The 24,712-nt window shown below is 41.8% G+C and overlaps 1 protein-coding gene across 3 annotated transcripts in view; it reads left to right on the forward strand.

Moving 5' to 3' along the window:
• LOC116716234 (von Willebrand factor D and EGF domain-containing protein) overlaps nucleotides 1-24,712 on the forward strand; it is a 32,586-nt gene that overhangs the window by 2,146 nt on the left and 5,728 nt on the right. The window contains exons 2-29 of one of the 3 annotated variants that reach the window (XM_032557148.1): nucleotides 2,366-2,550; nucleotides 3,678-3,906; nucleotides 4,469-4,534; nucleotides 4,607-4,839; nucleotides 6,256-6,345; nucleotides 6,424-6,565; nucleotides 6,933-7,150; nucleotides 7,665-7,738; nucleotides 7,821-8,094; nucleotides 8,211-8,413; nucleotides 8,502-9,403; nucleotides 9,511-9,647; nucleotides 9,732-9,893; nucleotides 9,972-10,076; nucleotides 10,757-10,871; nucleotides 11,879-12,144; nucleotides 12,212-12,431; nucleotides 12,500-12,637; nucleotides 12,720-12,773; nucleotides 14,704-15,138; nucleotides 15,393-15,563; nucleotides 16,281-16,642; nucleotides 16,715-17,147; nucleotides 17,989-18,084; nucleotides 18,175-18,270; nucleotides 18,345-18,440; nucleotides 19,398-19,493; nucleotides 19,555-19,650. In XM_032557148.1, coding sequence (XP_032413039.1) covers nucleotides 2,366-2,550; nucleotides 3,678-3,906; nucleotides 4,469-4,534; nucleotides 4,607-4,839; nucleotides 6,256-6,345; nucleotides 6,424-6,565; nucleotides 6,933-7,150; nucleotides 7,665-7,738; nucleotides 7,821-8,094; nucleotides 8,211-8,413; nucleotides 8,502-9,403; nucleotides 9,511-9,647; nucleotides 9,732-9,893; nucleotides 9,972-10,076; nucleotides 10,757-10,871; nucleotides 11,879-12,144; nucleotides 12,212-12,431; nucleotides 12,500-12,637; nucleotides 12,720-12,773; nucleotides 14,704-15,138; nucleotides 15,393-15,563; nucleotides 16,281-16,642; nucleotides 16,715-17,147; nucleotides 17,989-18,084; nucleotides 18,175-18,270; nucleotides 18,345-18,440; nucleotides 19,398-19,493; nucleotides 19,555-19,650 — 5,694 coding nt within the window. The remainder of the gene's footprint in view (nucleotides 1-2,365; nucleotides 2,551-3,677; nucleotides 3,907-4,468; nucleotides 4,535-4,606; nucleotides 4,840-6,255; nucleotides 6,346-6,423; nucleotides 6,566-6,932; nucleotides 7,151-7,664; nucleotides 7,739-7,820; nucleotides 8,095-8,210; nucleotides 8,414-8,501; nucleotides 9,404-9,510; nucleotides 9,648-9,731; nucleotides 9,894-9,971; nucleotides 10,077-10,756; nucleotides 10,872-11,878; nucleotides 12,145-12,211; nucleotides 12,432-12,499; nucleotides 12,638-12,719; nucleotides 12,774-14,703; nucleotides 15,139-15,392; nucleotides 15,564-16,280; nucleotides 16,643-16,714; nucleotides 17,148-17,988; nucleotides 18,085-18,174; nucleotides 18,271-18,344; nucleotides 18,441-19,397; nucleotides 19,494-19,554; nucleotides 19,651-24,712) is intronic. The other 2 variants (XM_032557149.1, XM_032557150.1) reach the window with 2 other exon arrangements.

A 24,712-nucleotide genomic window follows, 5' to 3' on the forward strand; every position in this document is an offset into this window, starting at 1 on the left:
CGGGTCGTGCGCTCAAACGGGCGACAATGTAAACAAAAGCATTTGCTTTCAAGAAGCTGTCAACAGGAGGATCGGCTGTAACTGTTCGAGACGTCCTGAATGTTTGTTCAGAGGAAGCAAAGTCTGTTTCAGCTCCAGAGCAAAGATCGCTGCTTTGACAACAAATCCACAACATTAGCAGGTTCGTCTTCACCTTAACGCCGTGTTAGTCATCCCCCGTTGGACTGAGCGTCCGTTCCTGAGGCAATCCAGGAGAGGAATGTTATTCCTGGGAACTGGGATCACCTGAGGAGGTGAAAAGGTCCTTCCTGTTACTAAAACCAGCAAACCTGTCTCCGTTTTCCTTTAACTACTGAGTTTTACGAGGTGAAATGTGTAGTTGTTAATTTGTTGTGCAAACCCTTATTTAAAAGGAACATGACACATTTTATATTCGCAAAAATGTGCTTGGAGTACGTCTTTAGTGAAGGTTGGCGTTTAAAACCAGATCATGTGGATTTTGTGCTGTTTTATTATTGCAAGTTTTTACTCTTCAGAGATTTCATAGATCAAATGGAAAAGTTTAAGAAAACAATTAAGTTTACTGTTTAAAAATATATCAAAAAGCATCTATCACTGCAAAATCTTAGAACTAGTCAAAAGTGAAATAATCTGCCAGTGGAACTAGTGCTTTTTCATCAATAATAAGGCATTATTGACTTTAAACACGCTCCTGCATCTTCCTGAGAAGTTATTGGTACCAAGATATTTTCACTAGAAACTTTTTGAAGTGATGTGCTTCCCAAGAAAAGACTACATCAAGCAAACACTCAATATGATGTTTATTAAGCAGCCTAGTGCATCTTCAAATTGTGGAATGATTCCTTAAAAGTTTGGGAACGCGTCACTCCTCTCCTAATTGGATAATTTTCCCTCTCATGCCTGTTTTAAATGCACCAGCTGTTTGTAATTTGAAACCATCTCAAGTCTGCATGTGGACCAAATGAAGTCCAGATTGGACCGTCTCTTCTGGGTGCCTGAAATCGTAATGAACCATTTTCTGAGTGTACAACACAACAGAAATACTACAAGTCCTGTTTAATCTGCTTTAACCGACTCCGGTCCGTTTGCCTAGAAAGTCCGGTTCCTTTGGGGAAGTGTGAAGGCGTAATCCAACTCTGGTCCGCCTACAAATCTCAGTCTTGGTTCGGTTGAAGTGAACTTTGGTGCGGTTTCAATGCATGTGAACAACGAGCGGAGATTGCTCCAAAACCAGGAAGTGGACTACAGCGCAGAGCATTCTGGGTAAATACAACCAAAACAAACATCTGGTCTGATTGTGGTCTTTTGCAAAAAATAAAAGAAATCCTTCAACTGCTAAAATATGACGTTACTCCATTTGTGTTTAAATTTTGGGAAGAAGGGAGTTGTGCTGAGTCTCTTTGAGGTTTTTATGTTGTTTCCTTCAGTGGTTCCTGTTGCAGCGCCCCCACAGGTGAGGAGGGGAACAGGTTGCTAAAACGTACAACTTTATTCTCGTATAATTTTGACTTAATTCTTGTATAATTACAAGTTGTACAACTTTTTTCTCATAATATGGCTATTCTCATATAATTACAACAATTTGTTTATTCTTGTATTATTTTGACTTTGTCATAAGACTATTTTATAAATATTATATGTTTGTTTTCGTAATGTCGATTTTGTAGTAAAACTTTTTTCTCGTAATGACTCGTAAAATCCTAGCCTGACCCTAATACTCTGTCCCAGTGTTTAAATGAATGTGAATAAGAAACATGAAGTACTTAATGTAATAAAATTTATTAATTTATTTTTATTGAAGGCTATACCATAGACAGATCACTGCATTTAGCTAAAATCCACTGATTTAAAAGCCAAAAATGTTTTCTAAACCGGTATTTTATTATGTAAAACTTGGGATTCCTCTGATATTTGGAGGTAAATATGAAACATATCTGCAATACTTTGAAGAAATGCATCCGGTCACATTGAGTTTCTTCACATGCTGGCTTTTCCCAACTTTCTCAGCAGGATTTAATTTAACTGACATTTAGAGACCAGATGTTCAATCGTGTAAGAAAACAAGCCAGATGAAGTCACAGACGAGAGAGAATAAAAGTCTCAATAAAACCAAAGAGTTGCAAATCCATGTGCCGATTCCCACGGGCTGGTTTTGTTTTGTCTACCATCTAAAGGTCCGTTCTGCAGAAAACAGCTGTAGATAAAGACCTGACCTAATTATGGTCTCAGACTGGAGTCTGCAAGGCTCAAGTTAGGGATTTTAGGTGGAATGACACAGACTCAAAGTAGAAAAGCAAACCCAGTCATGAGAAAGTTTACAGCATTTCGTCATCCTTCTTCACAGCTCCGGAGTGTTACCCTGGAGGACATCGGATCTTACGCAGCCCCTACCGCAGCACCGACTTCGACTCCACAGAGATCCAGAACACGGCCATCCAGGACCTGATCTGTGACCACTCACTGTTGGCCGCCTGGTACCGATTCCGGATCAACAACAAGCCGGCAGAGATGCCAACCAGCTGCATTGAGGTTGGGGAATAGCAGGCAATGCTGAAGACTCCAGCAGTGATCCTTAAGATGTGTAAACTCATAAGTGTCATTTGTTTCTGTTTCTAAACTGTAAACAGACTGAAATTAAATTGTGTTGATCTGATCATACCAACAGAGGTTTATCACAGCTAACTAAACCGTTAGCTGTGATAAACCTAAAGAACTAATCATAAACATTACTTCTGGAAATCCTAAAACACTATGCCAACATCATATATAGTGGAAGCTAATGCTAAAGCGCTACACCAACATCATATTTAGCAAAAGCTAATGCTAAAGCGCTACACCAACATGCTATTTAGTGGCAGCTAATGCTAAAGGGTCACACAAAGACAATATTTAGCAGAACTTAATGCTAAAGTGCTACATTAACACAATATTTAGCATAAGCTAATGCTAATGCGCTACACCAACATGCTATATAGTATTACCTAACACTAAAGCGTCACACAAACAGAATATTTAGCAGAAGATAATGCTAAAGTGCAACACCCCAACCGATCTAACATGTTGACTGGAATACACCTTTCATAAGAAGAGCTCCTCCTTCCTGTCTGAGGACCAAGCCTGGATCGAAGTGCTGAAGATGGTGCATATCGAAACACTAACCTGCTATGTTAGTAACAGACAGGGAGGCAGCCTCTCTCCTCAGACTGACCTCTAAATGTCTCGGTGGTTTCCTCGCAGGATAACCAGCCTGTTTCCAATCTACCAACATGCATAAGGAAGAAAATCAACAATGCATTAGTTTTAAAAGTTTACCAAGCTCTAAACTGACATAGTAGGAATATTCAGTGAAATAAATGCCTTGTAATGTATCAATATTATTCAAAATAAACCATTTGAGAGTCATTTGTGCTCAATTAACCCATTGTGGGATAAAAGATCATTTCACCTCAGTCTGATGTAACACTGAAGGACTTTTGCACAAGTCTTGGTAAAAGTCCAACTTCAGTGTAGAAGGGGAGGCTGGTTCCATCACCTGAACTTTCTCATGGTGCTTATTAAAATCAGCAGACTGGTTTAATAAGCACCTTCAGCCCAGCTGCAGGGAATAACAAACTCCTCCTGTGGATAATGACTGGTTCTCGATTCTCCACCTGCAGATGAACCGCTGTGGTACCCAGGCTCCAATCTGGCTGTCACTGAAGGACAACTCTCTGCCGCGACCCGGCCAAGTCCGCCAGCTCTCCGCCTGCGCCACATGGCAGTTCTTCCATGGCAGCGCCAAAGACTGCTGCCTTTTCCGCATCCCCATCACGGTGAGGAACTGCGGCGACTTCCTGGTCTACTACCTGCAGCCGACGCAGGGCTGCATGGGATACTGCGCTAAAGGTGAACACCAGGAGGTTTCTGTTTTCTTAAAGATGACCTGTCATGCTTCCTTGAAATTATTCTTAGATAATGACATTTTAATCTGGTCAGTTCTGCCTACTGTGAGCTTCTTTCAGAAAGAGCTGCTTTAGGGCCTTAGTAACTTTAAATCCAAATAAGCTGCTGCTGGTCGCGCTCTCAAAACTCAATGTTTACACTCACACGTGAAAATTGCTGCAATTATACAATCCTTCATCTTTGAAAAGCATTAGTAGAGCCTCCTGCACAAACAGTAAGAGTGCAGCAAATGGTTTCTGAATGGTAAGTCAATAACAAAATACTTGTATTTTCCAGCAGCCATTGTACAGCGGTAAAACCAGCTGGAACTAAGCTTGGGTTGCTAGGTAATGGGCTGACCTAGGCTGGGGTTGCTAGGCAACATTGCAGTGGAATGCGACTTAAGATTTTTTTGAGTCGTTTTTAAAAAACATTAGCTTATTGCCAAAAATCCCAATGTGTGTGTTTTTTTTCTAAGAGCTTGACTATGGTGATGACAATATATCTGGTTAAACTCTTGTTTCAGTTGCTCCAGAATCGGGATCCAGAGTCTGTTTGCCAGGAGAAGTGGAAGTTAACGGACAATGCAAAGGTAGGACTTACGGGAAACTAAAGCCATTCATATTTATTCAAAATATCTTAAAATGTGTACATCTGTCCCCAGTTTTGGTTCCGTCTTTGCCTTCCCGGCCGGTGATCACCCCAGAGCCCATCGGACACAGCGTCCACCTCCGGTGCTCCTTCATCCCGCCGCCCTGGAGCCAGACGCTGGGCTTCCAGGTGGTTTGGGCCCGACACATCGGCCACAAGATGAAGGCCGAGATCAGGCAGGAGTCGACGCTGAAGCCCTTCTCCCTGGTGGAGATGGACGGCGTCCACTTCAGGCTGGGAGAGACGGTAATTCCCACCAGATTGTACTGGGATTGCTGGAGGTAGAGGAGCACATGTGGAAGGCCTCAGCATGAGATATGGATCACACAGACTTATTTTAATATTTTTTGACCAGCCTCAGAAAAAAAGCAGGCAGGGAATGTCTCTCAGATTGAGTTAGGAGAGAGCAAGTGTAAGGAGGGGAAGTTAAATCAAAAGCAGGTTGGGAAAGCCTTGATCCACATGGGTTTCATTCACAGTGGATTCCTGGGAAGCTCTTTGAAACACACAGACGGAGCAGAACACCTCTGGAGTGGACAAACTTTAGAAAACATCCAATCAAACCGGATATGGAATAAAAATGGCTGAAAGAGCAGGAAATGAAGACACCTGAAATGTTTACAGCTTCCAGTGAGTGAATCCAGAAACACGGATACCAGGAACAAACAGACAGAGGAGAGGGATTTTATGGCCTCATGGTTTGTTTATTTTTTATGGTAGAACATTTTAATCTGCGTTTTTGCTTCTGATGTTATTTAATGAGACTTTAGAAAAAAAAACTGCTGAGATCAGCAAAACCATGTCGTCATTAGAGAACTGAATACATAAGAGAGAAGAAAAGCAAAATAAAGAAATATAAAACAAAAAACAGCAAAAAGGAGTAGAAGAAAGGAAAAGAAAGAGAAAGAAGATTTAAAGAAACAAGAACAAAAGAGCAAAAGAAAACAGTAAAAGAAAGAACAAAAAGGAAAAAAGAGTAAAATAAGGAAAGAGTGAAAGAGAGCAGAAGAAAGGAAGTGAAAAAAAGAAATTCAAAAAGTAAGGCAAAACTGAAAAGGAAAAAATAAAATGGAATAAACAAGAGGATTTGGAAAGAAAAGTGCAGAAATTATAGTATGTAAGAAAAAAGAGAACAAATTTACACAAGCATGAAAAAAGGATATAAAAAGTTAATGAAGTAAAAAAAAATGACAAGGAGAAAGAGAATCAAAGGAAATTTAAATGCAAAATGGAGGGAATTAAAAATCTGTAAACAAAAAAGCAGATTAAGTTTTTTTCTTTTTAAAGATTCCTTTCATCTGTTGGGCTGACTGACTTTTCCTTTTCTACCAACTTTATTTGAAGCCTTTCAAACAAACAGCAGAGGTCAGATCTGTAGGACTGAACCATTAGCCATGTTTTAAGTCTTTAAAGACGCTGACTTGTTTCTTGTAAAACTCAATCTGAGCAGAAAGGATGAAGGAGGTCGTTACACATACATCTTCCAGCTGGAGCAGCCTCAAAGCAGCTTTGACTAGACCTAATGCTCAGTTTCCTGTTTCCAACATTCACTGTCACTGATTTCCAAACATCCAGTTTTCATTTCCTGGAGGAATTTTTCAACACCAAGTTTTCACCGTTTGTCTTATTTCTCCTACAAATCTTTTTTTGTTTTCTTTGCAGTTCTCATGTAGTGTGTCAATTTTCAAAGTTAGTGCCAACAACACCAGATCCTCTGCAAAGGAAAGTGAAAGTTTCTACGCAGGATTAAAGGTAAAACTCCATTTTTCCCATGTTCTTAATGATTAAACCAACTGTTCTCCAGCAGCTAAACTCTTTACTTTTCCTCAGTTTTCTCCAGACTCTCTTCACATAGCAGAGAACAACATGGAGCATGAAGTGAGCGTCCACAGCACAGTCCCCATTCCCTGCTTCAGCTCTAACCTTGGCCGCCAGTGTGGAGTCCCTCTGGCTCTGAGTGTCCACAATCCAGGTCAGGTCTGCTGGAAAACTGTTTTCACATCAACTAACACGAAGCTGAGGAAAGCAAAGGATGCAAAATCCAAATTCTGGCAGTGAATAAAAGTCCCAGCAGTAGGAGTAACCAAATGTACCCCTACAGTCAACCTTAATATGGTTTTAATTGGATGATCTTTGTTTTAAATAACCAACAAAGCAGAGACCACAATGACAATGACAGTAAATAATGAATATGAATATATAATACTCCTTGGTACTCGTTTTTGTTATTCTCAACGATCCTGTAAATCATCACATCAAAGTCTGCTGAGAAGCTGTGATTACAGTTCAGTAGACATCCGTCTGCTAATGCTAACTCAACTCGGTGTTGACATCCACAGAGAGCCTGAGGCATGAGGTCCCCAATGTGGTGTTGTCGGCCTGCCAGGTGGAAATCCAGCCAGAAACCTGCAGGGACGGCACCTGTGGCAGCGCAACATTTGTCCTCACCGCTGTGACGGATTTCACACGCGACGGAAATAGACTGAGCCTGGTCTCCGTTTTGCCTGGACCTGGTGCTCCGAGACTCTGGAGGAGCTATATCCCAACATCTCTGAAGGTGAACTCATGTTTCCAGTGACGATGTGAGGAGGGTCTTGCAATTAAAATCCTACTGAGGCCCTTTCAGTTCAGAGGTTGCTTGTTCTTTTAGTGTGTCCTCACCAGGTACATGTTAGTCTAACTGTCACCTCCAAATTTCCATTGGCTCTAATAAATTGCAGGCATGGTTGTTGAGTTTGTGGCCTTCAACATTGTAAGGAGTAAACAGAGGCTTGAAGGAGATAGTGACAGTGTGGAGATTTTATAAAATTTTAAGGACATTGATGCGTGTTCAAGGAAAGTTCTCCAATAGCGCAACCCCATCTTCATGTTGGTGTCAGTTTTTTAAATCGCCATTCATTAATGTTTTCAAAAGAATAAAGTGAAGGTTTTCATGTTATAGGAAGGGTCAGCAAACATTTCATGAAACTTTATTTTAGTCCAAAATAATCATCGAAGCATTTACAATAAGTTTACTGAAATCAAACCTTGAGGTTTAGACGTGTGTCTGCCTTCATCTGCTCTTCCTCCAGGTCATGGTCCAAGACATTCCCACCTCTATGTGTTACTCTTTGACTGATCCACATGTCATCACACTTGATCGCAGGTAATTAAAACCTCAAAAGAGGCCCTAGAAACAGATCAATCCTATTAAATGTATGTCCCTGTCGTAAATCTGCTACCTCCAGGCGTTATGAGAACCACCAGACTGGCACCTTTCTTCTGTACCGAAGTCTTGCCAGGAGGTTTCAGGTCCATTCTCGCCAGTGGGACTGCGGCAGCAGACGCTACTCGGTTGCCTGCAATTGTGGTGTTGCTGTGCAAGAGGGGAATGACATAGCAATTGTTGACATGTGCAATGGCCAGCTTCAAGAAACCCGACCTCAACTTATTGTAAAGAACATTGGTGAGGAGGGGAGTCGGGTTAGGATCCTGGAATCCCATCAGGGAAAGAAGGTCACCGTAGGTATCTGGACATTTTACCACTGTGTTTTTGCTTCTTTTGTGCTTGAATGATGGATATTTTCTTTAGTTGAATCCATATTAACTTAGTGTTGGCTATGACTCTTCTGTCATAGTTGATGTTTCCCTCCGGGGCCTTCGTCAGGGCAGATGTAAGCGACTGGGGGATGAGCTTGTCTGTCCGAGCTCCAAGCATCGACTTCAGCAACACTCAAGGATTGTGTGGGACCTTTGACCACAACAGCAACAATGACTTCCATGGTTCCAATGGAGGCTTTTATGGTCCTGATGACTTGGACCGCTTCATTGAGGACTGGAGGTCAGCAATTTAAGCTTACGATCTTTTTTCTTGACTTTGATGTCTCTAAAGTTATTTGATATAATGGTTTTCACTTCTTTCATGTTAGGATAGCTCCTGGTGAGAGTTTATTTGACAATACACCGCCTCCGATCGTGCAAAAGGCCAGGCGTCCTTTCTGTCAATGCCACAAAGAGTATACCCCATCTCAACAATATAGCAGAGGGATGGTTCAGAGTCCTTTATCTCACTCTGACTGCTCTGCATACGATAATGTGGATTACACATCTGTTTTTCCTTCCATGGATACAACAGTGGAATACATCAAGAGTCCCAAAAGAGAGGAAAGCTTCCTGGAAGTGTCTGCTTTGAGTAGTCATCCTCTGGAAGGAAGGCACTTATGGATTAATGGACAGAGAAATCAACATGGGGATGATTTTGAACTGGATGGTGAGTTGCGAGAAGATTTTCTGCTTTCACCAGACAGGCCAAAGAGACAGGCTTCCTTTGATTTTCAGCCCATCTTCGCTGCTCAGAGCCTGAGCCAAACAGATTTGGAAAATTTTGCCTACTTTTTTCCTGAAGATCACCTGGCAGAAGCTAGACCAAAGGTTCAACCCCAGTGGCCCACACCAACTGGACTGACCTCAGCCAAAGCCCTGGAGGTTTGCCAGATGGCCTTGGTCAACTCCACCGTTGGTGTCATGTGTGGAGGTCTGCTGGGACGCCATCTTGTTGAAGCAGTGGATCTCTGTATGATGGACCTGCAGCTAAAGGATGACCTGGGTTGGGATGAAGCTCTACTGCCGTTTCTGGAAAATGAATGTGAGAAGCAGCTGCTGGACAACCGCACCCAGCGAGCCATGGAGGTTCATACTCCACCAGGTACTTCAGGGGAAGTGGTGATGGCATTGCGCTGCCCGAACTTGTGCAACGGAAATGGAGAGTGTACCGAGTGGGGATGCCAATGTTATCCAAGTTACAGCAACCATGACTGCAGTCTTGCCATCAGTAAGTCTCTGTTGTCTTTGCAAGTTTTCTAGTGTGTGTGAATTATGTCAATGATGAAAAACCCAGAAAAGTGCTGATTTTAGGAAATATTTCACGTCTTCCAACAGGTCAGCCTATTGAGATAACCGATTTGGAAAACGGTGGACTATGTGACATCCGAACCTTTGACTGTCGCGGTGTTCGAGTGTTTGGCCTCGGCTTCATCGACTCTGCTGACCTGAGCTGCCTCACCACAAGACTAAAGGTGAGCCAAAGCGGTGTTGCATGTCGAGCCAACAGCCGTCAACACAGGAGCATTGTTGCTCATTTTTCTGAGCTTCCTCTACAGTTCATGAACAACGGTTGGGTTCCAGAGGAACAGCAGAGGACAAAGGCAACTTTTCTCAGCTCCAAGGCTTTAGACTGTGCCGTTCCATCACTGAGCAGTGCAGCTATCAGTACAGAGGACTTCATGATGGACGACAAGCCATATGCACGATGGGACATTAAGGCATTACATTTACCTGCAGCTCTTTTTGTTTTCCATCCTTCAAAAAATATACTTATATTGGCTTTTTTTGGATTCCAGGTGACCAATGATGGATTCCAGTACAGCCAGGCAAAGATGCTGACGATTTATGACGGAGTTTGCCAGGTCTGTGAGGCATCGCACTCTGGACTCTGTAAGTTAAAGGTAACTTCTTTACCAAATGTTTTTCACCTACAGTTCATACCGGGTAGGAGTTGGTGACCGAAGGTGCATCAGGGCTGTAATATTGGTGGGTCAGTTTCAACCAGCCATCCAAGTCAAGACCTTTCAGTTGATCACTACTTGTGATGGACGGGTCATGGAAGATCACAGGATGAAAGGGGCTGATCATTTTTAAGTCTATTTGAAACAATAATATTTTTGTGATCAGTTCAGGGTGTGGAGCTAGTTAAGTTAACCTTAGAACTAAAGAAAATTGGTAAATCCGAACTAACCCATTATTTAATAAGGGGTGTGAGTATTTTCTCCATAAACAGCCCTGTTAGAGTGGAGTGCTATGTGCACTGACTGGAGTTTTCTGGATGATCACTGATCTTTAAAAAGTAAATTCCAATTTCAGTTGATACCGATAAACCAGGTGGTTTTGGATTCAAATCCCAACCTGGGATCTTTGGGTCTCCCTGTTACTGGAAACACTGTTTTACTGGATTGCAATGAGTTAAAACACAAACAGCCGCAGACATGCATCAAAAAGAGTTGCAGCTGTTTGAGAGGCTGGGATTAATTAAATAGCTCATGAAGCGTAAATAGAGTCAATTTCCTACAACTAATGTGGAATCCCATTAAAACTGTTAAATCTGTTTCCTCGTGTTTTATGGTCCTAGGAGAAGACGTGTAACATAGACGGGATGTGTTTTGCAGCCGGAAGCGTCAACCCCAGCAGCCCCTGCCTCGTGTGTCATCCTGACACCTCCAAATTCACCTGGTCTGTAAACCAAGGTATAAACATTTCCTTGCAGCTGATGCAAGGTGAGGAAGTAGGAAAAACTGCATTGAAGTGAGTGAATTAGCAGGATTCCTTTTGGCTGCTACCACGCCAGGAGTCCAGCTGGGATCCTGTTTGTCTCCTTTAGCAGATCAAAGGAGTCTCCCCAGCATGTTCTGACCCGTCGTTTAACCACTCCTGGGTGAGGAGTGGGGGTAAATCACATGTTTTATCCACAGAGCAGCACTGAGGGACTATCATCCTGAAGTAGTGAGGCTACCCTGCAGGAAATGTCCAACTGAATCAAGAGAAAGACCAGTAAGATCAGAACCGGATCAAAATGGAAAGCAACAGGAATAAAGTACTTCAACATGACTAATTAAAGTCCCAGCAGATTTTAGAGACTTGCACACAAATCAAATACAACAATTGGCCTTTCCACAGAGCTTAGCATGAGATCAACACCAAACTACAGTCTTTCAGAGTGACTGATGACTTGGTTGGGTTCAGTTTCTTGGTTCTGTTGGTACCAAATGTCAATGTTTGACATATTCTGTAAAGGACGATCAAGTCTTTCTAAAGATTTTTATGCATATTGACTCTCTTGTCTAGTTTTTCCAACTAACATTAAAAACATTTAACACAGCTGTTAAAAGAAGCCGATTTGTCGGATTTCCATTGAAGAACAGTAAGCCTTAAAGTCACGAGAAATCACTTTCAATTGTAACAAAACAATGATCAGTTGGGGAGATAAACCAAAGATGAGTACAGAATTTAAAAAATAGGACATTCCTAGAACATTTTGCACATGTAGTTGGAATAATTTTTTGCGAGTCTGAACTTGCATGTTTACAATGATTCATCCAGGAAGGGCCTGGTTGTAAAGAGCCTCTCTGAACACAGGAAGCTTCTGTCATCAAATCTTTCTAGTTGGAGAACAGTAAATGAGAAGGTGGGGATAACCAGAGGTGTTGCTTTGATATACAACTGGATAATGGTCAGGTCTCTGTTTGTTTTCCAGTAAACAAGCCTCCATCTTTCCACCGGCCTCAGAGCAGCCTGCGGACATTTGCCGGAGAGAATTTCGTCTTCCAGTTTGCAGCGTCTGACCCAGAGGGCTCGGCGATCCTGTTTCAGCTGGAGGACGGACCGGAGGGGGCTGCGCTGTCTCCTGCTGGCCTCCTCATCTGGAGGGTCCCTTTGGTTCTCCTGAAGGAAGAAGTTCATCAGTCCTTCAGTTTCACGCTCTCTGATGAGTGCAACGCCCAGAGCACCTTCACGGCGCAGGTAAAGTTGAAGGTAACAGCTGTATTCATACAATCAATTCTTTGTCAACTCATTTTGTGTCACCCAGGTTGATGTGGTGCCATGCGGTTGCCTGAACGGAGGGACTTGCGTGACGGACGTCAGTTTTCCAGCTGGCAGTGGGAAGTACCTTTGTGTTTGTCCTGAGGGTAAACAGGGCAAATTCTGTGGCGAAGACATGGATCAGTGTTTGTCGTCTCCATGTTCAGCCGGTAGGTGCATCCACACCGCCAGCGGCTACAGATGTGAATGTCCTGCTGGACTGAGAGGTAAGAACGGACACCAGACACGATCCAGGGACGTCTCTGCAGTCGCTTCATCACGTTGCCTTTCACAGGTTTAACATGCCTGGAGGACATCAATGAGTGTGAGAGGAATCCATGCTTTCCTGGAGTCCAGTGCATCAACAGCATCGGCTCCTTTAGCTGTGGTCCATGCCCCAAAGGCATGCTGGGAAATGGAACGACTTGTACAGGTAAGAGGACTCCTCCAACAGGGTGGTATGTACCAGACAAGTTGATGGTTTGGATCAGGGACAGTCAATTACTTCTTGTCAGGAACTACAAAGGCCCAACATGAGTTGAACATTTTCCCTGGATCCTTGTCTTTTGGTAGGAACTTTTTGTCTTTCTGCAACAAAAGCCCAAACAATGACAAATCTCCACCATCCCAAATAGCTGCAAAGCTAATCACAATAGCCTTTGGTTTATGTTAGTGGTACAAATACACAACAAATGCCATTCCAAGGTATTACACAAGACAAATATATAATCAATCCAATTTATCCTATTCCAATTTAGGAGCAGAGGAAACGGCTACCTGCCATGGTTTTATGTTTCCTCTGAATCAAAGTTTGAAACAGAATCTGTGCAGAACGATAAACACCGAGCCCTCCCTTTATGCACACAACAGCGTTGAGCTTATCCAATAAAGCTGTTCAGAGGTTGTGGAACCACATGAAACTATCACAGTTCACAGTTTCTTTACTAAATTAATTGTATTTGATCATGAAGACTGTGATGTTGGTTTATGCTTGCTTCTCTTTTCCTGAATTTATTTCCATTGAGGGAAAAACTTGTAGTCTGGTCTTCTGAGAGGAAACTTCAGGTACATAAATGGAGCGCAGCAGAGTCTCTGATGAGCCCTCAGCAGGGATACAGTGCTTGTAGTGAATGGAAAGCAGATGTCTGATTGTAGCTGATGCAGATGCTTTGCTCACTTGCTTCCAGCTAAGCTTAGTCTCTTTGTCGTCACATGTACAGTGTTCTCATTTATTTTTTTCTGCTTTTGCATTTTAAATCTCCCAAAAATAATCTATTGACATCAGAACCAAAAATCCCAAAAAAACATTTAAGAAAAATGACAATCCAAACAGACATGGATTTATGTTAAAAAGTAAGAACAACAAATCTCTTAGACAGAACTTGTCTGGCAGCATGAAGTAGGCTAAAAGATCTCAGAAAGTAACACATCATGACAAGATCTAAAGAAGTGTAAAATCAGATTGATATCCATTAGTCTGGAAATAGTTTCTGAGGTAGAGGGACTCCACAGAAAACCTGCCACAGTCCAACCTACCAAAAATACTGCAAAAGCTCATCAACGACTCATCCAGGAGGTCATAGAGCAACAGCTAAAGCTTTACAGGCCTCAGTCAAGGTCAGAGTTCATGATTAAATAATAAGCAATAGAGACCAGCGCTCCATGGTAGAGTTCCAAGGCCAGAACCAGTGCTGACCCAAAACACAAAGGCCTGAAGAGATGAAAGTAGAACTTCTAAAAAGGTTTGGGTAATGCGCAGCAGGTGTTACCAAGCAAAACCAATCATTAGGTTTAGGAGGCAATTACTTTTTCACAAATGAACAGGTTGGTTGGGATAGTATGAATATTGCTGCTTCTGCAGAGATGCAACCGAAACAATCCTTTAGGAAAAAGACTGGCCAAACCACAAATGGTCAATTTTGACTTGGACACTTTGGTTTGACTTTCTTGCTTCCTTTTTTAGTGCCAAAGATTTGCAACTTTAGGCATCAGATGAGCTTGAATATTGTCCAATTTTGTGCATGTTTTGACTTTGAAAATCAGAACTGCCCAAAAAAAGCACAGTAAGACTGCAACCAAGCAACCTTCTTGTAAAAATGGGGTAATAAAAAAGTTTGCTCTTCCAGTTTGTTAACCAATTAGTTTAACATGAAAAACATTCTGACACATTCTGAAAATGCACTGAGTTAGTGGCCAGAACATTTAGCAGCGTTAAGTCAGGATACGTCAGATTTATGAGTTTGACTTGCTGCCTCGTCTAAAACCTGTCGTCGTAAATCAAATTCACTCGCGGCTCTAAATGTGTTGATAAGCCGCAAGGAATGATCAATGTTGAGACTTTTAAACAAACTTCTTTCTTTCTAAAGATCTGGCCTGTTAAAAACTTTCTTGTGTCTCAAATCATCTTATTGCTCCATTTCTGCAAACTGTCTACAGTAAGCATTACATAAAAAGGCCCTTGGAAGTTATCAAGGTGAATTTCTTCTTTTTCCCCTCAAGCAGCTGCCTTTAGGCCGGATGCCATCATCCCAACACCTTTTCCTCTTACAACTGTTTACAAGATACCAGATGTTCTGCTGCGAGTCCCAACAAAGACGGACTCGCTCCACAGAGCCTCTACCTCTTTGAACCCAGAGGTGGGCAAAGAGAGAGAGACTGGGGCCAAAGCAGAGTCCACCTCTTTGAGGAATATCCCAGGAATTACCCCCAACTTAAAGGTCAGGACGGCGGAAACCAACAAGAGTGTGGCAGCAAATGCTTCCCAAAACATAGGTGGCCAACCAAGAAGACCTCAAACAGGTCCTTCGGTTTCATCCAAAACCATCAGCAACACTTTTGAGGACAACTTAGAGAGTACAGCCAAGCAAGAGATGCTGGACCAGTCAACAGTCAGGAATGAAGTCGGGAATACTTCCACTAAAACATCAGAATCAGGTAAATGGAAGAATAAAAACTTTACATATCAGGAAGATGTTTAATGTTTCATAGTTTACACGATGGAGGAATAATATATTCTTGAAACCCATAAGGCAAGAAAATGATCTAGTAAGAGGTACCTAATGATTGTATGTCATCAAGCATTAAATTACGCACCATATAATTCAGATGTTGTCCAGAGAAAATGTTTATCTCTAAATGTTGCTGAAGGACCTGAGCAGGTGATAAGGCAGTCTTTCTCCTGACCACAGGTCCGGTTCGGTCTCCAGCTGTCCTCGTCTCAGCAACATGTGCCAGCAGGCCGTGCTTCCCTGGGGTCCAATGCATCAACCGCAGGCCTCCGCACGTTGGCTACGTCTGCGGTCGCTGCCCCCCTGGACTTCACGGCAATGGTCGCATCTGCATGAAGACCCCCAAGGAAGGTACGGGATGCATTTCCCTCAAGTTCCCAAACTAATCTGTACATTTTGGGAATTTTTAATAATAAATTTACATTTTACCCCTTTGACAGTTCTGTGCATGTTTGAAATTATTTAGTAATCTGAATCCATTCAGAGGTTATGTGCTGCTTTTGAGGTCTTTTGTATTGTCTGATTTTCCCAATGTTCTCTGTTTTCTTTCATTTAAAAAATGTCATTTATTGCAGCACATAAATCAGTGTGAGTGGTTAGAGACTGCCTTAATGTACTAACCACCCGGCCACAAAGTTTCAACAGCAGATTGTTTAATGCTGTTGCTCTTCAGGGAGACCAGGGAACTCTGAGCAGACAGTTTGATTCCAGCTTTAATCCCTTTACTGTGGATCTTGTTTATCTGGAATGTCTCAAAGCAACTTTGGGTGTTTCTGCAGATGCCTCAAACCTCTAACAAGGCATAAATCGCTTGAATGGCTTTGTTTTTATTGTATTTGTGGCAGCACTGATTCAATACAAGCTCTGTTTTGGAAACATTCTGTTTTATGGCAGAATGGATAAAAGGCCTGATCCCTCAACTGTTTGATGAAAATCTTTGACAATTATGAACACAGCAAGTCTGATTATATTTCTGGTACTTGAACTTCAAAAGCACAAGCAGAGAAGAAGAAATTCAAAGAGAATATTTGCAGAAAGGCACTGATTTGACCTCCTGTCTTTCCTCAGGATCCAATGTCCTCCCTGAGAAGCAGATGTTTGGTAAATCCAGCCGATATTTGCATGTAAGCAAAGCCAAACCTTTCCAACTTCACATCCACCTGCCAAGCTTCCCATCCAGGCAATCTGTCAGGCGTCCACTTTTATCAGTGGCCACACAAGACAATCCACCACGTCAGCATTTATCATCACAGAGAGGCGGTGGAACAGGGAGAAGGGAAGCTGTGTCCTCTTCCTCCAGGGACACTCCAAGGACATCGTCCAATGCGTTATTCAATCCACACTCCACTCACGAGATTGCCATCTCCAGATCTGTCACCAGGACATTCACCAGGTCAAGAACTGGAACCTTTAGCGAGTCGGGTCCCAAGGTGAGTTGAATTGTTTTCTAAAAGAGTAGCTGATGTGAGTCTGAGTATTAAACTCCACAACATCGTCCTTAGATAACCCAGAAGTCTGAGCGAGCCACAGCCCTTAAAGTGACGCCACCACAGGGAGTTCAGCCACAGCTCAAGTCCTGGACGCCTCCAAAGCCTGCACTGCCTCTCACCGCCGCCCTCACAGCTCTGTCCTACACTCTGTCCGAATCAGAGTTCTCCGCAGATGGAGACGAATTTGATCCACTCCCCGAGAGTCCACAAGCACCCCCAGCACCAACTCCTACACCTCTTGTCCAGGCAGTCTCCATCTTCACACCACATAAACCTACGTCCAATCATCTCAAAATATGGAGCGACATAACAGCCAACAGTCATGTGACAGCCTGCTCCAGTAAGCCTTGCTTTCCTGGGGTCCAGTGTGAGCCGGCGGTGGGCGGGGGCTTCCGCTGTGGGACGTGTCCTGCAGGATACATCGGAGATGGACACGCATGTCGGGGTAAGGCTAAACCCAAGAGAGCAAATGTTGTGGTGTGTGCCCAAGTGTGGGAATAAGCACAAAAAAATCACTGTTGCCAATAAATATAGCGACTTTCTTGTTATTTTTACTGAGATGGTTTTACACCTGAACTCAGGGCATCAGCACAGTTTTACCATTGTAACCAACAGGAATATTCAACTGCAGTAACCACTGTTCAACCCAAAGATGGCAGCATTGAGACAATTTTAGACTAAAATATTGCAAAATTTAAAAAAAATGACACTAAAATATCACAATTTGCTCAAAAACATGAATATGGCACTCCTTATTTACTAGCAATATCTTATATGCAGATTTAAAGTTTGACACGCCACTGATGCAAATGCTTGACTTGCCCAAACTGAAGAACTTATGTATCCATCAGTCCTCTACTATGATTGGAAAAAAGTCCAAGTTTGGTCTAACCATTAACCCAAGAGATTGACTCCATCTCAAAAATGCAAGAGTTACACATCAGGATGTTGTCAAACTTTGACTATACCCTTGATAAAATGCACAACTTCACCCTAAATGCTTTAATTAGTTCTGTTCTCAGATTCTATCTGGGTATCCAATAATGCAATGCATTTAATTTGTATAAATAATTGCAACTACATCTGATGTTTGAAGTCTGACCAAATCCCCGATTTCCAAATCCAACATGGCCGACTTGTGCATGAAGCGCTGAAGAATGAGTATCTGTGATGGACTCAGTTAGCACCTTTCACAGTAACTTTGCTAGCATCTTGTGTTGAACCACAAATCCTTCTACTTCTACTCATGATTACCTTCTCAGTGGCACCCCCTTTTGGTTTTTAAGCTGTTTGCAGGCACACATGTGGCAGAAACATGGAGTGTGCCGCACCCAACACATGCCGCTGCAAACCAGGCTATACAGGCTCAAACTGCCAGACAGGTAGATGAAAACTGTGGAAGAACCATTTTATTTTTGTTCAGATCTAAGTTTTGTTTTAACTGTTGGATTTTTTAAAATGTTTTTCATCAGCGATTTGTGACCCGGAGTGTGTGAACGGCGGGGTTTGCATTGCTCCAGGTGTGTGTGAGTGTCCCGGAGGTTTCCATGGAGAGATTTGTGAAGCAGGTGAACATGAAGTTGCTTTAACAGTCAGATACCTGGACATTCATTAGAAACGTAAGAGCTTCCTGTCTGCACAGCTCTGTGCAGGTTTCCATGTGAAAACGGAGGCAGCTGTGTGGGACTGCAGACTTGTTCCTGTCCGTATGGGTTCGTTGGTCCCCGATGTGAAACCAGTGAGTCCAGAATATTCATAAAGTTTCTACAAAGAGTTTTATTTGTGGTTTGGTAACTATTACGATTTAAGGCCATCCAGTTTGTTTGTCTGGGTTTAGATCAAGTTAAAGATCTTCTCTACTTCAAAATGTTCAGCTTTTGTTTTATTTCATTTGCAATAAATGTCTCCTCTGAATTGTTTAAATGGGAGAATCACAGTTTTACCATTTAGTTTTTCTTATAAAACTATGATGTAAGTTCATACAAAAACAAAACTGGATTAAAAAAAACCCATTTTCACCATTTTAAAACAGAGAAAATGGTTTACAGTTCACAGTTTAGCATTTCATTAGCAGTTAGCACAGCTACCAAAACAAAACTCTGAGAATGAGCATGTAGATCCTTACCTCAACTTTCAAAAGACTGCCGACATTTTCTAATCCAGTATTCAGGTTCCTGGACAATCTGGATAAATGTGGAAGAAAGAAAGTAAGAATATGGAAAATATTAGTATTTATAGAAATAATTCTCTATCTTATTGTCTAATCCTTGATTAAGAGAAAAATAAACTCTGTTATGCCATCTGCTTTTCTGTCGTCACATCCTCGCCTTCGTAGCAAATCAGCCATTTTATATGAGACGTTGCAGCTCGGCTGAATGAGTCATGTGAAACTTAAAGAGCTTATTGAGTGTTTATATGTCAAAACAGAAACGCATAAAGTCCATTTTGCACCTCAAACTGGACTCTGTTTCCCGTTCTGGTATGGCCCTGCCATCTTTATTTCTGTACCAACTGGCTCCACTTAAGGATGACCAGAGGCGGCCTCTGGTGGATGGAGGCCAAACTACAACACTAAAAGAAGGTCTAAGCAGACATTATTAGAACTAATTTTGATCTAATAAGCCATTATTTGCTTCCCCTAATCCAAAACTCAGACCTGAATCTGGTCTGATGATGTTCTTAACGTTTACCGCAGTGGTCTGCAGCCGTCACTGCCACAACGGAGGCCAGTGTGTGTCCCCAGACGAGTGTAGGTGTCCTCCAGAGTGGACCGGACCGTCCTGTGAGACAGGTGAGTCCCTGATGTCTTAGGGCGGGAACCAGCCAGCAGGTAACCCGTCTGTTTCCTCTAGCTCTATGTTCACCAGTCTGTCTGAACGGAGGAGCGTGTTCTCGGCCCAACGCCTGCGAGTGTCCCCGCGGTTTCTACGGAGCGCAGTGTCAGAACGGTAAATATAAACCTCAGGAAAACGCAACTTCATACCAAACAGGATCATGAAAAAAATGTATTAAAAATTATAAGAGTTCTGACTTTAATCCCAAAACTCTGACTTTTTTTTCTAATTATGTATCAATCTGTCAAAATCCAAATAAATAACCAAATATTCTCTAGGTATGCCAGTTATGTTGTTAGCATGTAAGAATAATAAAGTCAGAACTAGAAAATTCCTGAAGAAATTTAACTGGGGCCTGCCAAAGTGTGCCCGTTGGTTTGGACCCAGCGTTCTGATGCTAAACATTAGCATCAATGCTAAACTTAGCTAAATAGTAGTCATTAGCATGTGGAAAGTCACAAGCATCTTGCCTAACATAGACTTGCACCATTCAGTATATCAAAATGAATGCATAAGCTGAAATTAGCCAAAATGCCTAAATACTTTCTGTAGCATGTGGGGTATCATTTGAATGTTGTCTGTAATTAACTTACTCCACTCAGTATATTAAACATGGCTAATAAGTAAGAAAAATAGGTAATAGCTTATTTAAGCTAAAAGGCTAATGCTAATGAACTGCCTTGCTGCGCAAGGCAGTTCCCTAACCTGAGAGAAAAAGATAATGCAGAATAATCTTATTGCACCGCCTGTGGCGGTGCACTAACTTGAGGGGCATATTAAGGCTTTTATTTTGAAATTTGCAGTAAGCTTCATATTAAATGCCCACACTCTTCCAATGTGTAACAGTGCTTTGGATAAACCAGTCACATAAAGCCAAAAAGAGCGATTCCATGATGTAAAATTTGTCAAGGCTTTTATTTTGAAATTTTTGTTAAGCTTCATTTCAAAGGGCCAAACTAATACCATGTGTAACAGTGCTTTGGATAAAAAAAAGTCACATAAAGCCAAAAAGAGCAATTACATGATGTAAAAATATTCAAGGCTTTTATTTTGAAATTTTCAGTATGCTTCATTTTAAAGTTCCGAACTAATCCCATGTGTAACAGTGACTGAGTTAAATCAGTTATATACAGCCCATAGCAGCAAGTAGTTCTAAAGGCCAGTTCAGTCCTGATCTGTTTCAAATGAGTCTTCCACTATAGTTAGAACTACAGTGATGCGTATTTGTAGTCCTAACCAGCAGCCAATAGCCTCTTGAGTTCCGTTGCTATGGTAAATAATTCTCTCTGCCAACTGTCAGCTGTGAGTGAGACATGCAGGGGGAGACAATTCTCTGTTTGAACCAGCCAGTTTGACACAAAAAAGCATTCGGAACAACTCCTTCCCGTTCGGGAACCGTAATACATATTCGAAAACCGTTTGAAGCGTATGAGAGGGCTATTTGTCGTCTCCGATAGTCCCGAGATTCATATCTCTACGTCACTCACAGTATTAACAGTGATGAGAGAAAGAAACGGTGTGCCCAGATCTGGAATTTTTGAGAAATATATGGAAATACATGGGTGAGCGCCTGAGAGAGCGTCAGAAAATCCTGTCGCATGACTTTGCTCTGAAGCACCGTGACAGAAAACCGTACGCCCTAGAGAAATTTCGAAAACATTTTACCGGAGCAGGCATGCGTATCAATGTCAGGACCGAGTTTGATACCAATTGTGTGATATTTGTGGGCATGAGGGCGAGTTAAAAAATGATTTGGGGTCAAAAGGGCACTCCATTTCTCACTCCAGCGGAGCGGCAGTTGGTGTCAGTTACACTCTCATTTTTTGAAAAATCAAAAACTTTGGGTCGCTTAGAGACAAAGCGACCCAAACAAACAAAATAATTTGTGGACAAACCGTAATTGGTATCGACGAGCCGTCTTCACTTTAGAAGAGATCACGGACGTATCTACAAAATGAAATTTGAATGGCATTTCTACGTGAATTCTTAACGACACAGAAAATCCTCAAAAATATGGTATTTTTAGGATTTTTCTTTCCTCGCTCCATTGACTTATAATGTTTTTTTTTGTGAATTATGTCGCCATGGTAACCCCGAATCCCACCACAATAATAACTCCAATGTCGTGAATTTTCCGCACGTTTTGATACCTTATTTGTGGCTGGGCACGCAGCGGTACGAGCCGCATTAACGATCACGGAAGAAAAATAAATAATATTAAAGATGCTCATTAGCATTAGCCTTTTAGCTTAAATAAGCTATTACCTATTTTTCTTACTTATTAGCCATGTTTAATATACTGAGTGGAGTAAGTTAATTACAGACAACATTCAAATGATACCCCACATGCTACAGAAAGTATTTAGGCTTACATTAGCATGGGTGTAGAACAAAAGGTGCCTGCATTGCTATGGGCAATTTTTATTTATTATTTTATTTTATTTATTGCAGTTTTACTATAAACTGGTTAAAAAATAACTGAATTATTCATTTCTAAGCCCCTTTTCCTTCTCTTATACAAGCAGACAACACATAAGCTCAACAACACAAAAGCTTCATATTTATTACAAAGTATTGATCTAAGAATTGATTTCTTCCTGTAATGGAAATGATTTCTGATTAAGTTCTCTGTTTTCATGCTTTCATGGATTGTTCTTCTTTTTACCCTTTTCTACACGGTTTTCATGTTAAATTGCACTTTTTTGTTAAGTTTGTTAAACTACCTTGAATCTGTATTTCTAAATAAAGACTAACAGAAAGATCACACAGTAACTTTTATTTTTTATAAAACCTGTTTTGTTCTTATAACAAACAAACCAGATAAAACAAGTTTGGGTTTCTTTATGGTTCAGAGAATTAAATTATGATTACAATTATCATCTAATATTATGTACAGATTAAACTCTAATCTTAATTTAACATCCTGGAGCCTGAAGAAATCCAAACATGTTAAATCAGCTTTTTTATGTTTGGTATAAAAAGAAAAACAGGATTTATCAAAGAAAAGCAGGTGAATGGACTGAACTTGTGTCATGCCTTGCTGGTCACGTTGACCACTCAAAGCGCTTCACACTACAGTCACATTTACAAACACACACATTTACACCGACATGCAGGTCGGAGGGCAACTTGCTGCTAAGTGCCCCGCCCTGGGGCAGCTCAACATGTGGCTGAGGAAGCTGGAATCGAACTTACAACCTTCTGGTCACAAGACGACCACTCTACCCACTGAGCCACAGTCGCACTAAAAAAGCCACTGCATGATCCTTTTGCTAATCTTCTTTAAAATACAGATTTAAACAGTTTAAAAGCTACAATTCAGTGCAATTTAATATAAAAAGTGAGTAGAAACGGTAAACTAAAGGACAAACCATAAAAGCACAAGTACAGTGGAAATAAACAGAAATCATTACTAGTAAAAGAAGAAATTTTAACTCTTAAATCAATACGTTGCTATAAAAATTGAGCCCAGTGTTGCTGTGGCGCTAAAACAGCGAAGGGAAAAGGGCTAACGTACGGCTAATTCAATTAATTTTAAAGTTTAACAATAAAGCTGCACGTGTGTTTGGGGTTTCTTCAAATCTTTGGGGGCAATTTGCAGTGACCAACTGACCTGACCTACATGTTTTAGGAGATGTGGGGGGAACCGGAGCACCCGGAGAAAACCCACGCAAACACGGGGAGAACATGCAAACTCCACACAGATGGTGTCTGTGAAGACGCAGCGCTAACCGCTGCACCACGGTGCTGCCCACGTTTTTTCCAATCGGGTTGGGAAGGGATCTATTTTCTAGTTTGTCAATGGGGGATAAAACGTTAACGTTTTAAATTTGACGGAGCGTGGCCTGGCGCCCCGTACACAGAGGCTACAAACTCCATGAGTTTGATTCCTCTTTTCCTCTCTTGCTCGTCTTTCTCCTTCTCTAAATATCATCATAATCAAGAACATTAGACATGTTCTTGATTGTCTTCACTCTTTTGTTTTTCTTTTGGCTTCTTCCATCGCAGAGTGTTCCGTACTCTTTTCCAAAATGAAATTTTAGATTTTTTCTTCTTACCATCCTGCATCTTTTTAATATCCGGATTGTCCAAATCCTCCAGGACGGTTTCTCCAGCGATCTCGGTCTCTTCTGAGGATTCTGGATCCATGGAACAACCTGATAAAGGTTCTCCTGAGATTTTCTCCTCTGAAGAAACTTCTTCACTTAAGACATCAACCGGGTCCACTTGGTCCTGTGAGACTTCCTCCTTCTCTTGGGAAACTGGGATGTGATTTTGTTGGAAACCTTCTTCCTCAGCTCTCAGCGTGTTGAGCAGCAGTAGATCCTCTCTTGCTCTTTGTAAATCATTTTTCACACACCTTATTTCCTGCTGGTATTTCTCTGATTGATGTTTAAATGCAGTGACTTCATTTTCATACCGACAGTTGAGCTCCAGGTACAAACCGTTGACCTTCTCCAGGTCTGCCTGGGCACTGCTTTCCTTGTCTTGCAGGATTTTAATCTGTGTTGTTGACTGTTGTTGGAGGACGGCATATTCAGCTCTCAGGTTGTCCAGACTCGCCTTGGCCTTCTCTACTGTCTCCAGATGTGCTTTTCTCTCCTCCTTTACCTGCTGCTGAAGTTTTTCAACTTGTTGCAGCGCAGATCGGTTTATATCCCAGATAAGCTTCTCTGCCTTTTGTCTTTGTGAAAGAGCCATTTGATCCTGCTTTATCTTCTGCTGGTAGGTCTCAACCTGCTGCTGTAACTCCATTACGTCTGTTCTATGTCTGCATTTTAGCTCCTCGTGTGAAACGTGAACCCGATCCAGTTCATGGAACATCTGCCTGTCCCTGTTTCTCAGAATTATGATCTTTCTTGCCATTTTTTGGAAGAGCTCTTCCTTCTTAGCTCTCAGGTTGTTGACAAGCTGCAGATTCTCTTTCTCTCTCACTATGTTGGCGTCTTTCTCACGTCTAGCCTCCTGCCGATATCTCTCCACGTCTTGCTTTAGTCCAGAGACTTCGCTATCATGTTTACAGTTGAGTTCACTATATGAATGTTTGAGCTGAGTCAATTCTTCCTGCAGAAGTTTCTCGTTGTCTTGCAGGAAAGCGATCTTATGGGACATTTCTAGAAACATGTCGTCCTTTTCAGCTCTCAGGTCTTCTAACCTGGCGCTCTCCATTTCCAGA

The sequence above is a fragment of the Xiphophorus hellerii genome, chromosome 24, assembly GCF_003331165.1.
Source record: "Xiphophorus hellerii strain 12219 chromosome 24, Xiphophorus_hellerii-4.1, whole genome shotgun sequence".
Lineage (NCBI taxonomy): Eukaryota > Metazoa > Chordata > Actinopteri > Cyprinodontiformes > Poeciliidae > Xiphophorus > Xiphophorus hellerii.